Raw genomic sequence first — 15,998 nt, forward strand, 5'->3', positions numbered from 1 at the left:
AAAAACTCAGTGAGACACACTCAGACCAGAACTGATAACTCAACAGGTTAAACCAGAAAGGATGACGAACACACACACATAATCCATGCTGTTATGAAAAAAGCTGTGCTTGTGGTTTCAATGCTGTTGGGGCAGGTGCATGTAATCAAAATAGCCTATGATAATGCACTGGGGTTGGCACGCAATTTTTCTTTTAACCAAAATAAAACAAACAATCAGAAGCAGGAAAAGTTTGTTCTTGGTTTGCAATGGATGAATAACGCATTGCAAAGCAAATTTGGCTGGACAGTGGAGATCTTTTGCTTGCTTCAGAATTTGTCCGTGCACCACGTCACAACACAGTGTTTGATTTAACTAAATGTTTACTTAGCTTTTCATTAATCTTATAATCCCTCACATTTATCTGCAGCACTGAGGTCCAGTAAGACCAAGACTGACATTTTCCTTCGTTTGTATTCAAACATATGTCATTAATGACTTTGGTCAGAGCATCTCAAGACGTCCCCCAGATCTTTGCTGTTAATGTGATTAAACTGTGTCATGGTGCTTTTGACTTGGCATCGTCTGATTCTCCCCACAAAGATTTTTCCAGCACAATCACCAACAATAACTACACAGTCAGAATCTCCACAGATTGTAGCAGCAGGTCACTAAACTCTTAAAATGCTGCGCAGTGTCCTGGTGGCCTGTAAATAATTAAATACATTGTTTTAAAATAGGCTTTCAACTAAAGAGCCACGTATTCAAAAGAAATAAAACTTCCAAGTGATAACTGCTTACACTGAAATGATTCATTAAATAAAACTACTCCTCCTCCTCTCCTGTTCAGTTGGTTTGATAAGAGCTGCTGCTCTGTTATTTTGATTTAATCAAGTCTCAGTTAAAAACATAAAATCAAGGTTGTGCTCAGCTATCAAATCATTAATTAAAAATGTTTTCCTGCTAAATGACCGAACATTTAATAAAGCTAACTTGATGGGTTTAGAATTGTTTACCCTATGCCCGGCAGCTGCTGCCTCGGTCTGCCTGAATAAATAAATAATAATAATAAAAAAAATATTTGTTGCACCTGGCAAGAGAAATTTCACTGTTTTATATATTTTAACACAATTTCGATCCCACATTTGTGAAAGAACAGCAAAAAAGTCTGTGACTATACCATTAAATCTGATAAAGGGTGTTAAAATGCTGAGCCACAGCAAAAGAGGAATGGATTGAAATCATAAAATAAACTTATTGTTACTCTAATTTCTGGGGGAATACAAGTCATTTCCACACACATAAACAATATGAGTGTTTCTGGAGTAAACCATCTCCCTATAGCGAGTACCAGAAATACCAAAAATGGACCTTGGGTTTATTTTTTGGACTTTTATTTGAAATAATAATAACAATAATAATAATAATAGTAATAATAATATTCACAGCAAGAAGGTCGCTGGTTCGAATCTCGGCTGGGGGGAGGTTCAAACCTTGAGGGCGTGGCCTTTCTGTGTGGAGTTTGCATGTTCTCCCCGTGTGGGAGACTATGCGTGGGTTCTCTCCGGTTTCTCCGGCTTCCTCTCACCGTCCAAAGACATGCATGTTAGGTTAATTGATTACACTAAATTCTCCCTAGGAGTGTGTGTGTGTGTGTGTGTGTGTGAATGTCCCCTATGTGTTGGCCCTGCGATGGACTGGTGACCTGTCCAGGGTCACCCTGCCTCTCACCTGTTAATGCTGGGATAGGCTCCAGCTTACCCGCAACCCGTAATGGACCAGCGGTACAGAGAATTAATGAATAATAATAATAATAATAATAATAATAATTAAAGCGGCATCCATCGGGTCCGAGCGTCCTGGACCCCGCCACCCATCTCATACACCTTTTCCTAGCATGGTAGGTAACTTGGTAACATGGTAGGTAACATGGTAAAACACCCAGCTGAGAATCTGAAAGTTAGCATTTTTTGCTAGCATACTAACATGCTAGCTAACATGCTATGTTGCCATGACAACAGGTCTTGTGATGTGTTAGGGACCCAACGTGTATGAATCCTGTCAAGTTTGGTGCAGTTCCCATGTATTCCTGTGGAGACATGAGCAAACCGTTTTTCATGGCGAGAAGGCTTTTTTCCGTCGGTTGCCACGGTTACACGCTTTTTCCTATTAGAAAGATTTGAGGAGCGTTTGGTCCTCAACTCGTCAGGAAGCTTCCCACCAAGTTTGGAGTCAGTCGCACGAATCCCCTCAGAGTAGTTTGTTCAAATGGCAGTGAAATCCAAGATGGCGGGCACGCCGTTGCCATGGCAACAGGTGTTCGATTGACTTCTTTGCTGGACTTGAGGTGTTACACGTATGAAAACTATCAACTTTGGTGCATATCCCATGTATTTCTATGGAGATATGAGCAAACCGTGTTTCATGGCGAGAAGGTCGTTTTCCGTCGGTTGCCACGGTAACACGCTTTCTGCTATGAAATGAAATGAAATGAATGAAATGAAAAATACTTTATTAATCCCAAAGGGAAATTCAATATTGTAGTAGTAGTAATTTTTTTTTTTTTTTTTTTTTTAGTAAAGTAAAACAATCACATTAATTAATTAAGGGCTTTGTTCTTCAGCCTGATAGCTGCTGGAAGGAAGGATCTTCTGTATCTCTCTGTCTTGCATCGGACTTGAACAAGCCTCCCACTGAACACACTCTGTTGTTTCGTCACGGCGTTGTGTAGAGGGTGTGAAGGATCTTCCATTATCCTCGTCAGCTTGTACAGAATTCTTTTTTTGATGATCAACTCCAGCGGCTCCAGAGTTACTCCAAGCACAGAACCGGCTTTCTTGATCAGTTTGTTAATTCTTTTCAAGTCTCTGGTTCTGATGCCGCTGCCCCAGCAGATTGCTGCAAAGCTGATTGCACTTTCAACAACAGACCTGTAGAACATTTGCAACATTTTGGTGCAGACGTTAAAAGATCTCAGCTTCCTTAAGAAGTAGAGTCTGCTCTGACCTTTCTTGTAAATGTACTCAGTGTTGCTTTTCCACTCAAGTCTGTTGTCCAGCTGAACTCCAAGGTACTTGTATTCCTCCACCACCTCCACCTCCTCTCCCATGATGGAAACACTTCTATGTGTGTTCTTGTTCCTCCTGAAGTCAACAATCATCTCCTTTGTTTTCTTGGTATTCAAGATGAGATGATTGTCACCGCACCATTTCACAAACTGACCGACCAGTTCTCTGTACTCTGCTTCTTGTCCATCACTGATACACCCAACAACTGCTGAGTCATCAGAGTATTTCTGCAGATGACAGAACTCAGAGTTGTACTGGAAGTCTGAGGTGTACAGCGTGAATAGAAATGGTGAAAGTACAGTCCCTTGTGGTGTTCCAGTGCAGCTGACCACCATCTCAGACACACAACCTTTCAGTCTCACAAACTGTGGTCTGTTTGTGAGGTAGTCATAAATCCAGGTGGTTGTGGAGGGATCCACCTGGAATTTCTGCAGCTTCTCACACAGCAGAGCAGGCTGAATCGTATTAAAAGCACTTGAGAAATCAAAGAACATGACCCTCAAAGTGCTGCCTGACTGGTCCAGATGAGAGTGGGCTCTCTGAAGCAGGTATATGATTGCATCTTCAACCCCAAGCCCATTACGGTATGCAAACTGTAATGGGTCCTGAAAGGTGTTCACCTGCTTGCTGAGGTGAGCCAGTAAGAGTCTCTCCAGGACTTTCATGACGTGAGATGTCAGGGCGACTGGTCTGTAGTCTTTTGGTTCAGCTGGTTGTGGTTTTTTAGGCACTGGAACAAGGCAGGATGTTTTCCACAGCACCGGGATTCTTTTCTGGCTCAGGCTGGTGTTGAACAGGTGCTGGAGAATCGGACATAGCTGTTTTGAGCAGGTCTTGAGAACTCTGGGACTGACACCATCTGGACCTGCAGCCTTGTTCTGGTTCAGTTTCACCAGTTGTTGCATGACTTGGTTACAGGAGACAGACAGAGTGGAGGTGGAGGTAGAGGAGGTTTCAGGAAGTCCTGATGTGGAGGGAGATGAGGTTGTGTCCAGGTCCTTGACTGAGCTGCAGGGTGACAGAGTGGAGGTTTGACAGGAAAGCTGTGGGCTCATGGAGGGTGTGTGGCTAGTTGGGGTTGAAGCAGGAGGTGAGCTAAACCTATTGAAGAACATGTTCAGTTCATTCGCTCTGTCCAGACCTCCATCGGTCTGATCCTCCTTTATCCCGAAGCCAGTGATCTTCTTCATTCCTGACCACACATCCCTCACATTGTTTTTCTGAAGCTTACTTTCCAACTTCTTCCTGTAGTCCTCCTTGCACTTCTTCATTTGTGTTTTAAGTTGTTTTTGTGTGGACTTCAATAACTCCCTGTCTCCATCCCTAAAAGCTTTCTTTTTGATGTTCAGCAGCTTTTTCAGGTCACTGGTGATCCAGGGTTTGTTATTGGGGAAGCACCTCACTGTTCTTGTTGGAACGGTGCTGTCCACACAGAAGTTAATATAATCTGTCACACACTCAGTCAAGGCATTGATGTCATCTCCATGAGGTTCACATAGGACGTTCCAGTCTGTAGCCTCGAAGCATCCTCTCAGAGCATCTTCAGCTTCATTAGACCAGGTTCTAATAGCCTTTCTAATGACTGGTTGTTGCTGAACGATGGGCTTGTAGGAGGAGGAGAGAAGAACTAGGTTATGGTCTGATCTTCCTAAAGGTGGCAGGGCAAAGGAGCTGTATGCATTTTTAATATTTGCATAAAATAAGTCCAACGTTTTGTTTTCTCTGGTGGAGCAGCTGACAAACTGTTGGAAAGTTGGTAGAGTTGCAGAGAGGGAGATGTTGTTAAAATCTCCAGAGATCGCCACAAATGCGTTTGGATGTTGTGTTTGAAGCCTGGCCACTACAGAGTTAATGACATCACAGGCTGCGTCTGGAGCGGTACCAGGTACTATATATACCGCTACCAGAATAACGCATGTGAACTCTCTGGGTAAATAATACGGGCGGAGACTCACAGCTAGCAGTTCAATGTCTCTATTGCAGATTTTCTCTTTAACAGTGACATGTTCAGGATGACACCAGCGCTGGTTTACCAGCACCGCAATTCCACCTCCCTTCAGCTTCCCGCTGAGTTGTTTATTGCGGTCTGCACGGACCGTCCTGAAGCCGTGTACAGACGCATTACAGTCTGGGATGTGTTCATGCAGCCATGTCTCGGTGAAGCACATAATACTGCACTCTCTGTATTCTTTAAGAGACCTGGTTAGCACCTGAAGTTCATCAATTTTGTTAACTAGCGATCTCACGTTTCCCATAACAACCGTTGGAAGAAACGGTTTGAATCGCCACCGTTTTTCTCTCTGCCTCGCTCCTGCCCTGCATCCTCTTCTCTTTCTTTTCAACTCCGTTGGGATTTGAAGTGTTGTTTCACTGATAATCTTGAGTTTGGAGAGTTTTATCAGTTGATCCCGATGGTAAACAAGTCTCGTTGCCATGGAGACTCACAATAACAAGTCTTGCAAAAAGAAAAAATATTCAGAAAAATCTCCCGTATAGCACAGCCTCTGACCAGCGCGAAAGAATCTACCCGAACAGACACAGATTGACAGCTGATATCTTAAAAAAGACGGCTATATTGCAAAAAAAATCATAAGTTAAAAACAGAGCTACTACAATTGCTGCTGCCACCTAGCGGCGCATTCTAGAACATTCGATTTACACCTATTTACACCTAAACTATTAGAAAGATTTGAGGAGCGTTTGGTCCCCAACTTGACCAAAGTCAAGTCCGCAAAATGTTGTTTAGAAAGTTAAAAATAAATATATGCATCTTACCATTAATGGTGTGAGAGGTTGGTTGGAAGTGTACTTCGAAGTGCACCTCGTAAATGTCGAAAGACATTCACAGTAAAGACCTGTGTTTGTGTGTGTGTGCGTGCGAGCGAGTGTTTCCCTACTAGCGTATTGGTTGAGGTTAAAAGGGGCGGGGTTAATTAGCATATATTCGAAACATTTAGATTAAACATTTAACATTTAGATTTAACATTTAACATTTAGATATAAGATTTAACATTTAGATATAAGATTTAACATTTAGATTTAACATATAACATTTAGATTTAGATTTAAACATTTAGATTTAGATTTAACATTTAGATATAACATATAACATTTAGATTTAGATTTAAACATTTAGATTTAGATTTAACATTTAGATATAACATATAACATTTAGATTTAGATTTAAACATTTAGATTTAACATATAACATTGAGATTTAGATTTAAACATTTAGATTTAGATTTAACATTTAGATATAACATATAACATTTAGATTTAACATATAGCATTTAGATTTAGATTTAAAATTTAGATTTAGATGTTCTATTTGACCATTATACATGTGGTTAAAAGTTATGTTAAATGTAGGAAAATGTAGGAAAAATGTGCTAAATGTGAGAAAAGTGAGATAAATAATGAAAATGTGTCAGCTACAACTTTTATACTGAATTTTTACACTTGGCGCCCCATAGCTAGTAGCATCTTTATTATTAACACATGCACATACATAACAGCTTCTCTCATTCCAGTTCATAGAGACGATGGTGGTACTGACTTGTAACGTTTCTTATTTTTCTTGTCAAAATGTTTTGTCTCAACTAAGTACAGTATGTTTTTTATACATTTCTAGTTTGTTAAAAAAAAAACAGTAGAAACGCCTATGGGTGGGACTTAAAATGTCCTCCAATTCTGGAATATCCCAGTTCTGTTGGTTTCAGTGTAGTAAGTGTGTATCTGTGCCCTACTTAGAAATTCAGGCTTTTTGCCACCGTTTTCTCTCTCTTTTTTATTTAACATGGTTCTTGACATCCTCACACTCTTCTAGGAGGACAGTACGCTGCTCCGTCCCATGGTAGATCAGTGATTCAGGGACAGATCGCGACGGAAGCCGTGAACGCGCATTTATCCATTTTCACTTGACTTGATGGATCCATCTGCTCATCATGGCTGGTTCTTTGTGCAGCCTGGACACCCTTGTTTTGGATTCGATGAGTCCAGCTTATTTATTTTTTTATTTATATTTTTTTTATATATGAATTGGCCCAGATAGTATTTTTTTTTACTGTGAGCCAAAGCACCCACTTTCTTAATGCACACACACACATGCGGACTAGACGCTCGTGATGAGCTGCTGAATCCTCCAGCTTTGTCCGCTACACTGCTGAATGATGAGCTGATAGTCATATCTTTCTCCCATGGCCACCTCAAGACATCGGTTTGTTGCTTTGTTTCTGATCGCGTGGCCCTGCAGAGGTTGGACAGAAAGGGATCAGCTGTAGGATGATAGTTTACTTTTAGCTGTCACGTTTAAACGTTCATAAACACATTTCTGACTTTGTCGCCTCCTGCTGGTGATATCTGAAAATACACGGTAGAAGGAGCAGAGAACATCCAGCAGTAATGGTTCCCAGCTGGTGTCTTACTTGTGTGAAGTTCCAGTAAATGTGAAGCTGGTTTTGCTTTGCCATTTCACACTCCTGCAGAGTGGGAACGCTTCCAGAGCCTGGATCCACCAGGCAGCGGTTCATGTTATATTTGTGAGATCTGAGCCCCCCAATAATGATTTCATTGTTGGCGGTGTAGTAGCAGATCTGGTAAAATAAAGGATAATTTGATCATTTGATAGTCATATCTTTCTCCCATGGCCACCTCAAGACATCAGTTTGTTGCTTTGTTTCTGATCGCGTGGCCCTGCAGAGGTTGGACAGAAAAGGATCAGCTGTAGGATGATAGTTTACTTTTAGTTGTCACATTTGAACGTTCATCAACACATTTCTGACTTTGCTCAACAACTAAAATAACCTGAGGCTGTTCTGCATGGGATTTTCATTAAACACTTCCAGCTCAAATACTCCACCACAACTAAATCTGCTACCGAGGCAGCCTGCTTGATGAAAGTCCCATTAAAAAGGCAGAAGTTACTCTCAGCTTTCATGTCTTTAAACTTGTTTGGGGGTTGTTACTCACCCAGTTTGTCTAGCATGTGTTCGATCCTGTCCAGCTTTTTACTCAGGTCTGGGGGCGGAGTCACGGCTACTTTCCAGCTTGCAGTTGTTGAGTTGATTATGTACAAGTACATTAAGAGTAAAAAGGCTCCAATTATTCCAAGTCGAATATATGCCTTCATTGTGATTTCTCTCCAAAGGCGACAACAAGGTCATTCTGGTGTCTGCCCCTTTACAGCAACTCCTCAATCCAAGCTGGCTTTACAGCTCCAGCTGAACAATAAAGCACATCTTATCTCCAAGATAACATTTCCTGCCTTTTGCACTTCAAATGAGCTGTTTAGTTTGATGCCTTGGTGTAAATAAACAGGAGTGCAATGCAAATACTCTTCTAAAACATAACTACGTAGCTTTAAGGGAAACCACAACACCACATGTGGGTGACCAGTTTATTACTCAAAAGCTAATGAAGGATTCAAAGTACACTTCAGATTACATGGTGTGTTTTCCCTTCACGTTGCATTGAGCATATTTAATTAGTTTACAGCACTAAATGACAACATCACGAATAAGTAAATATTTTTAAAGGGCAGCTTTGCCACATTTCATTCTAATTTCAGTCATATTCCATGAAAACACTCAGACGAAGAACACCCTTTGAGGATAATTCTTTATTTATGTACAGAATATAGTTAAAGACAACACACTGAAAGAGGTTTCTTTCTGTGTAGTTTAATAGTCGACAGTCTTGGCTGGTTTTGTCTCATCCAGGTCAGCTTCGAGGTAACGGAACTGGCGGTGGCGACGCAGAATCTCGATTGCCTTTTGTTCTACAGAGGATGGAGTGATACCAAGATCCTCCAGACCAGGGAGTCCTGGATACTTCATGTCTGTTAAGTGAAACTGAAAAATAAAAGTACAATGCAGTCCTCCGTTTCCTTTAACAGTCCCTGGTCCACAATAACTGATGCAAAACTTCTCTTTTTACTTTGAGGGTTAGCAAGTTTGTCTTACCCTGTCAATCTTGTCTGGGGTTGTCCAGGGCTCAAATGGGTTCATTGCAAAAATCTGTGCAGCCAAGCTAAAAAGAAAAACAACAGGTCGCTGTGAGGAGGCAGTGGTATGATGTCCAACACAAGTGGCCTTTTAATAAGCTGATTTACTCAGTGGGAAAATATTTGAACAAGCAGGTTTCTCTAATGTGTCAAATCTGCATAGAAGTTGCTGCAGAAACTTTAAGACAGAGTAAACATGCATCTATGCCAGGAGTGTCAAACTCCGGTCCTCCAGGGCCGGTATCCTGCAGGTTTTCATTGTTTCCCTGATCTAACACACCTGACTGAAATTAATGGGTTATTGTGAAGAAGTTGACAAGAAGCTGTTGGATCCATTTGATTTCATTCATGTGTGTTAAATCAGGAAAAACCTGCAGGATACGGGTCCTCGAGGACCAGAGTTTGACAGCCCTGGTCTATGCAGTAATCTGTCAACCCTTCCTTTGTTTTGTAGCATGTATTTGTGTTTGAATGGTTAAGGCCATTGAAACAACAATGAATGTATTAAAGACAATGTTGAAGAAGATGTATTATGTTCTTACTGATAGAGTGGACGAGGGAAGGGGTAGGGTACAAAGGGTCTGTGTGCCACGGCGTAGATGTACTCCACCAGGTCATGAAGGAGGTAACGGTTAGGACTTAAAGAAAAACACGAGACAAAACCAAATATCAAAAGTCTTGACCATTTAAATCTGTCTTCCACAATCATGGTCTGAGCCACGTAACAACTGGGAGGAAGTGGATAAAGTATGCTAAGTGTTAGCCATTTCACCTTTGCTCAGGTTGCCAGGTAACACTATAAACTCTGCTTTCTTCCTTTACTCTCCCTCATTATTTAACAATGAAGAAGATTTCCCTTCATTCAGAGCAGCCTGTAATTTAAAACAGTACAGAATTAAAAGTAAACAGAAAGTAAATTAATGTTTTACTAACTGAAACATTTTATTTGCATACACAAAACTTGAGGATGTACACGTCAGCGTAGCGACCATCCGTTCACTATGGAATGCTTTACACTCCACGTTACACACAAGCTCCCCTGAAAACATCATTTCATCTTTTTGGAGGGTTTCAGAACCACTAACTGTTCTCTGTCCCCTCTATTTCATCTTCCACAGCTTGTGGGTAAATCCAGCACTACAATGATAACTCTACTTTCTAATGTCCTCTGCTTTACAGTTTTCACATTTACTGAGTTGAATGTGTATTTTAGGAGGTACAAGAACACAGACACGGTGCTGGTCCATTTCAGCCACATGGTAAAATGTTAAAGACGCCTCCATTTTGTTTTTAATACACTTGCTTCTTGGACTCTGTAATGCTTTTAATGTTTTATGTAAAGCCCTTTGAATTGTCTTGTACATGAAATGTGGTATACAAACAAATGAAAAGAAGTCAACCAAAGTTTCAGCCTGGAAACCAAAGTGAGACTGTGATCAGTTTGTAGAGGCTGATAAGTTCAGTCTTTGTCTGATGTGCTCCAGCTGCTGTGGATGCTGCAGCACAGCCTGCACTCACCACAACAGAAGCGTCTGTGTTCTAGGACCCTCTGATTTACACCTTTTAGCACATTAAGCATGAATATTAAAGATAAGATAGATAATAGTTGTGAAACAATATTTGTTATAAATTCAAATCACTATCTTACTTTAGTAAATGTTTGAACCATCAGGCGTAGATTATCCCACATTTTAGTTAATGAGCTGACTGCTTACCCGACGAATGCATATGTCTTTCCATTTGCATCAGGGTCTCTGACGGCATTGATGATGGCCTTGGCCACATCCACCACCTGAAGGAGAAAAGTCAGCGCTGCTGGGTTCATTTGACACATTTGCTCACTGTCATTAAACCAGTGGGGGCGGAGCAACATGACAGGGCGGCGCATGGGATTGGAAAAATGTAGCAGGCAAACTAATGTTTGACAACTTGGGCTCCTGGAAACATTCTGGTCCACACTCCAGACCACTCGGTGGCAGTAATTCGTTTTAAAGAAGAAGAAGAAGACGAAGAAGAAATAATCAGGGTTTACTGAACACATCGAAGGGAGAAATGAAAAAGAGAGAGATGGAGAAACAGGTAACTGGGATGAAAGAGGGCAGATATCTTGTTCTTGGTTTAACAGTAAATGAAAGAAAAAGAAAGTGAAACTTCCTCTGATATGAACTTACAAAAACAGGCTGCTTCACAGTCTTCTTCCCCAGGGCAATAAGAGGAACCGCAGTGCCGAACCAGCGCATGTCTAGACAGAGGATTTAAGTAGCAGGATGAATTTTCTAACGCTTCAAACGGGACAACTAAAACAGTATCCGACACTCAAGTGGCAAAAATGTATTTGGTGAAAGCTGCGCTTTTATCAAAGCAGAAAATATGCAGCAGTTAAACTGCAAAAAAATCCAAAGGGACACAACACGCTTAGAATCACACATGCAGCTTTCTTACTTGCGTAATAGTTGAAGAATCTGTCCTCCCTTCCAAACATCTCAGAGGGCTTCATGATGATAGCATCAGGAAACTCGTCTCTGACTGCCGTCTCCCCTACAGCCTGCCGAAGAAGAGCGTCAAACACACAAACTTCAATTATACACGTTAGATTTTTTAATCCTTCAAAGCAGATATAAGCTGCTTAACATGCAACATGCTAAACTAGTTCATTATTAGTTGTTAATAGTTAATTATCACGTGTGTAATACATGGAGAAACACTCCCAACCTTGTTCCTGAGGTATTTGGATGGGCTGCGGATATCAGCGTTGAGGTGTGACATGTGGATGAACTTTGTGATGCCAGCTTCTTTTGCTGCCCTGGCAAGCTGCTGAGGGATGGTCACAAAGACATCTTCAAAGCCATAGTTTCTTTAAAAAAAAAGAAAAGAAAAAATAAAACTAAATTATAAATCTCAAATCCATCTTAAAATCATAATTCAGTTTCATGTGGGTCACATAATGGAAACCAGATGCACTTTTCCAGACTGGTATACCTGGTTTCCCACTCTCTGCCCACCAGATTGATGACGACATTAGAGTGCTCTAGAGCCCGTTTGATGGAGTCTTTGTTCCTTGCATCCCACTCCTTTTACACAGAAAGAACAAGGGTCAATGATCAATTCATTTAAGGCCTAAAATAATGAGTTTGAATGATTTCACACTTTATAAAAGCAACATCTCTGCAGGGATGCACGATCCACCTTTTCCACTTCCGATATCGATATCTGAGATTTAGCATCGGCTGATACAGAAAAACAGATTTTGTCTCATTGTGTGGAAAAGATTGAGATTTTTCTTCATGAAACGCAACATCAGACTTGACTTCAACACTTTTTTTTTTAACAAACACAAATGTCCAGAATTATTTAACAACTCTGCACCAGCACAACAGTCATAAACTTTAAGCTTCACAAGCTTGGTGAAACATGTAAAAGTCAGGGTTGTCAAATTATTAGAATTTTTAATCAGATTAATCACAGCTTACTAATGGATTAATCGTGATTAATCACTATTCGCGACTATGCCTGTTTTTACTGTATCAATAAAAAGTGTCAAAGCTTACTTGGGTTTTTCTTTGAATTTTTACATTAAATGATCACTTTAGTTGTAATAATCAGTTCATTCATTCTCTGAACCGCTTAGTCCATTAAGGGTCGTGGTTAAGCTGCAGCCTATCCCAGCATTAACAGGTGAGAGGCAGGTTACACCCTGGACAGGTCACCAGTCCATCGCAGGGCCAACAACCATTCACACTCACTCCTAGGGAGAATTTAGAGTCATCAATTAGTGCCCCCGCCTGGCCCCCATCAAAACTTTTCTAGAACCACCCCTGCAAGTATAAATCCTTTCGACCACCTGCCAGCTACTTTGTTAGAGACGGATCCTGCTCTGGTTTGTATTTTAGAGCCCATTCATAATTCCTCTCACCACATTCATGGTCTCTAAATGATCAGACCTGTGTCTCCAACATCAGCTCAGCAGCAGTGATCTAGAGAAGACGTCTGCTTGTTTCCTTTTCCTGTTTACTCCCACTAGATATCTGAACCTGATCCATCTTCATAGATGTGTGCATGGCTGATGACTAGTAGATTTTACAGCTGTGTCACTAGCAAACCTCATTAATACTGAAAAGTTGTAGAAAATAAAGGCAAACAATATTTAACTGAAACAGGCTGCTGTTATCAGCAGACTTGGGTCTGATTGACATAAATCTGATAGATGCAGCTACTTTAGCTAGAGCATCCAAAACCGAAACTTTTGGGGAAATATGTGCCAGTGTGAACCACGAACAGCTCGTTTCCTACTTTTCACCTGAACGATAAACAAACACAACAAGAGAGACGGTACTAGCGACAGAAAAGCTGATCAGCTGATCACTGACATCATCCACAACAGGAGAGGGAGGGGGGAGGAGGCTGCCGCGATGCGCTCTACAGCTACAGAGACGACCAGAACAGTGACGTTTGTTCAAACTATGTCAAAAGTGCAGATGTTGAATCCTCTCGCCAGGAAAAGTGTGGATGTTAAAACGGCATCATCCCCCACTGGTGTGACGCCCTCAAATCCATCTATAGACTGAGCCAGCTCACCTTTAGAAATCTCCATGTTTCGTCATCATAAATGACGGATGCTGCGCACGTGATAAAATCTTAACGCGATTAATTACATAATTACCGCTGCTAGCGTGTTATTTTTGTCAATTAAAAATATAACTAAACTTCTGCTCCTTCAGTTACTGCAAATAGTAATAATAATAATAATAAATTGCTAAAACTGAAGAAAAAAAATAGCGTAGCTACCACGCTTAAGAATGAGGACAAATGAAACCTCTTTGAAATGGATCAGTCAGTACAATTAGGAAAAAAAATCCTATGTAAAATGAGTAATAAAATAAAACAAATTCATCGCGTTCATCGCACACCATTGGTAGATGAACTCTGTATGAAAATAGTCCACATTAGCACACATTAACTTATTAAAAAGTCTTTTTCTTTTGTTTTTTTCAGTGCAAAAACTCTGCAAGACGCAGATATGACATGGTGCCAGAATACTGTAAGGCCTAAAAAATAAAACAATAACTTCGCTGGCTTGGTGGAAATAAAAATCAGATAGTCCCAACTTGTCAAGCTTTTTCACACACATGCCTCTCAATCTCCAGCTTCTCTGAACTCTCACTGCGCAGGTTTTACACACAGCTGTTGAACGTGTTAACAGAGGTGGTTTGAAAAAGTTCAGGGTGATCGATCTTTTCACTCCACTTTCAAAACTAATGTTAGCCTCCGCATGGCGCGTCGCTAGCACATGACATCATTCAAAGCACTAACTAGATCTGTGCCTATGGATCAGGCCCATTGTTATTGATACCCGATTTAGAATTTCTTCAATATCGGTACCAATACCATATTGGATTGGAGCATCCGTAATATCTGCATGTGTAAATGTGCATGTATACATGTATAAATGTGTACATCTTACATCTTACCATAAAAATGATTTGCCCAAGATCACCCATGGGCCTAAAGTGCATGAGATCATACTGATCACAGCGGTGAGGAACGATAATCTGCGAACCCATCCGACCTGTAAGACCACAGGACAGTCATTCAACTCTAATGTTACTTGACTTGTCAACAGTCTTTGAATCCTGAATGCAACTATAATTTCCTCTTTTTTTTTTTTTAAAGTTACCCAGCCTGTTGACCACATATCGACCCAGAAAGCCGGTGGCACCAAATACAGTGGCTGCTATTCCACTGGAAGATGAGCGGCCTCCTTTCCCTTTGGGGATGACAGCATGGTGCAGCTTCCTCTGCTGGACTGTGGTGACAGACGCAGCAGCCAATACTGCAGGGCAGCTGCCTGCTGAGAAGAAGAAAATAAGACATCAGTTGGTGTTTAACATGAATAAAAAGTCATTAGCTTCTTTAACACAATCTAACTTGGTGACATAAATGTGCTGCTAATACAAATTACTAACCATAGTTGTAAAAACTACCAAAAAAGGAAGAAAAAACGCTGAAGGTTTCAGAAGTGTTCATGGACACAGTGCTTACAGCTAGTAATTTTAAATCATTGTACATATATTTGCCCACAACAAATTACTGCAAACTTGCAGCTGACATGATAAGCAATGATCAGAGTTAACTGTGTTAACAATGGTTTCATCAAAATTTGCATCCTTAAACTGGTGAAGGAAAAAACAAAAACGCAGCATTAAGCGTACTAAAAGTGTCTTACACGTGCATATAAAAGCAGCATCATAACATGATCGTCAAGGAACTGTGTACGTAGCGTTAGCGAGAATAAACTGTTATTTAGAAAAGCAGCAGATCGTTTGGTACTGTACCAGAATTTTAAAACAAATAGACCAGGCTATTAACGATTCAACTATTTAACCCCTCATTCAGTCAACAAAGAAGTTATGCAGACACATGTAATCACTTCGCAATGTCGCTAACAATAACAGACCTAAATCCCAATGTAGCTATAACTTTGCTAGCGGGTGTTAGCAAACATGTTAGCAAGGTCACTCCAGTCGCGTGTGTGAAGCAAATGTTTGCTTGTGTTGGAGCAGCATGTAAATACAAATATAAACCATGAAGACCTGCCAGAAACATATTTTCAATATACCTTAGCTGTAGTTGTAATGTTACTTACTCGAAATCTTTGGAAGGACACTCGCAGGACGGCTAACCAGTACTAAGGTCGCCATCTTTCCGACTACGGTAGCTGGTCAGGCCAAAATAAATAAAACTCGCCATAAAATAAAATAAAATAAAATAAAATAAAATAAAATAAAATAAAATAAAATAAAATAAAATAAAATAAAATAAAATAAAATATGTCGCACACAATTTAACAAAAGCTCATTAAGTGTAAAATTACGATTTATAATAAAATATTTCTCTAGTAGTAAATATTCCTCAGGATACTGGCTTTCAGTGGTCAAAGGGCCCTTAAATAA

At 40.5% G+C, this 15,998-nt stretch overlaps 1 protein-coding gene across 2 annotated transcripts; it reads right to left on the reverse strand.

Moving 5' to 3' along the window:
* Positions 1-8,428: 8,428 nt before the first annotated feature.
* Positions 8,429-15,763, reverse strand: ndufa9a (NADH:ubiquinone oxidoreductase subunit A9a). Of its 2 annotated transcripts, none has more exons than XM_041996505.1 (11): positions 15,692-15,763; positions 14,723-14,893; positions 14,517-14,614; positions 12,028-12,119; positions 11,761-11,902; positions 11,491-11,593; positions 11,220-11,290; positions 10,764-10,840; positions 9,591-9,686; positions 9,008-9,074; positions 8,429-8,896 (listed from the first exon to the last, which is right to left on the reverse strand). In XM_041996505.1, exons 1-11 carry the CDS (start codon positions 15,744-15,746, stop codon positions 8,726-8,728), a joined length of 1,143 nt encoding a protein of 380 aa, XP_041852439.1. In that variant the 5' UTR covers positions 15,747-15,763; the 3' UTR covers positions 8,429-8,725. The 2 variants fall into 2 exon arrangements, with proteins under 2 accessions (XP_041852439.1, XP_041852438.1); XM_041996504.1 differs by having other exon boundaries at positions 14,723-14,896; positions 15,692-15,761.
* Between the last annotated feature and the right edge of the window lie 235 nt (positions 15,764-15,998).

This window comes from Melanotaenia boesemani, chromosome 10, assembly GCF_017639745.1.
Source record: "Melanotaenia boesemani isolate fMelBoe1 chromosome 10, fMelBoe1.pri, whole genome shotgun sequence".
In the NCBI taxonomy this organism is placed as follows: Eukaryota; Metazoa; Chordata; class Actinopteri; order Atheriniformes; family Melanotaeniidae; genus Melanotaenia; species Melanotaenia boesemani.

Bases quoted from the DNA above. Each gene is read 5' to 3' on its own strand.
- ndufa9a (XM_041996504.1), bottom strand. From the start codon at position 15,746: ATGGCGACCTTAGTACTGGTTAGCCGTCCTGCGAGTGTCCTTCCAAAG. The intron at 14,897-15,691 runs GTAAGTAACATT...TCTTCTTCTCAG, and splicing joins TGTCCTTCCAAAGATTTCGA to CAGGCAGCTGCCCTGCAGTA. The intron at 9,075-9,590 runs GTAAGAACATAA...TTTTCTTTTTAG, and splicing joins TTCCCTCGTCCACTCTATCA to CTTGGCTGCACAGATTTTTG.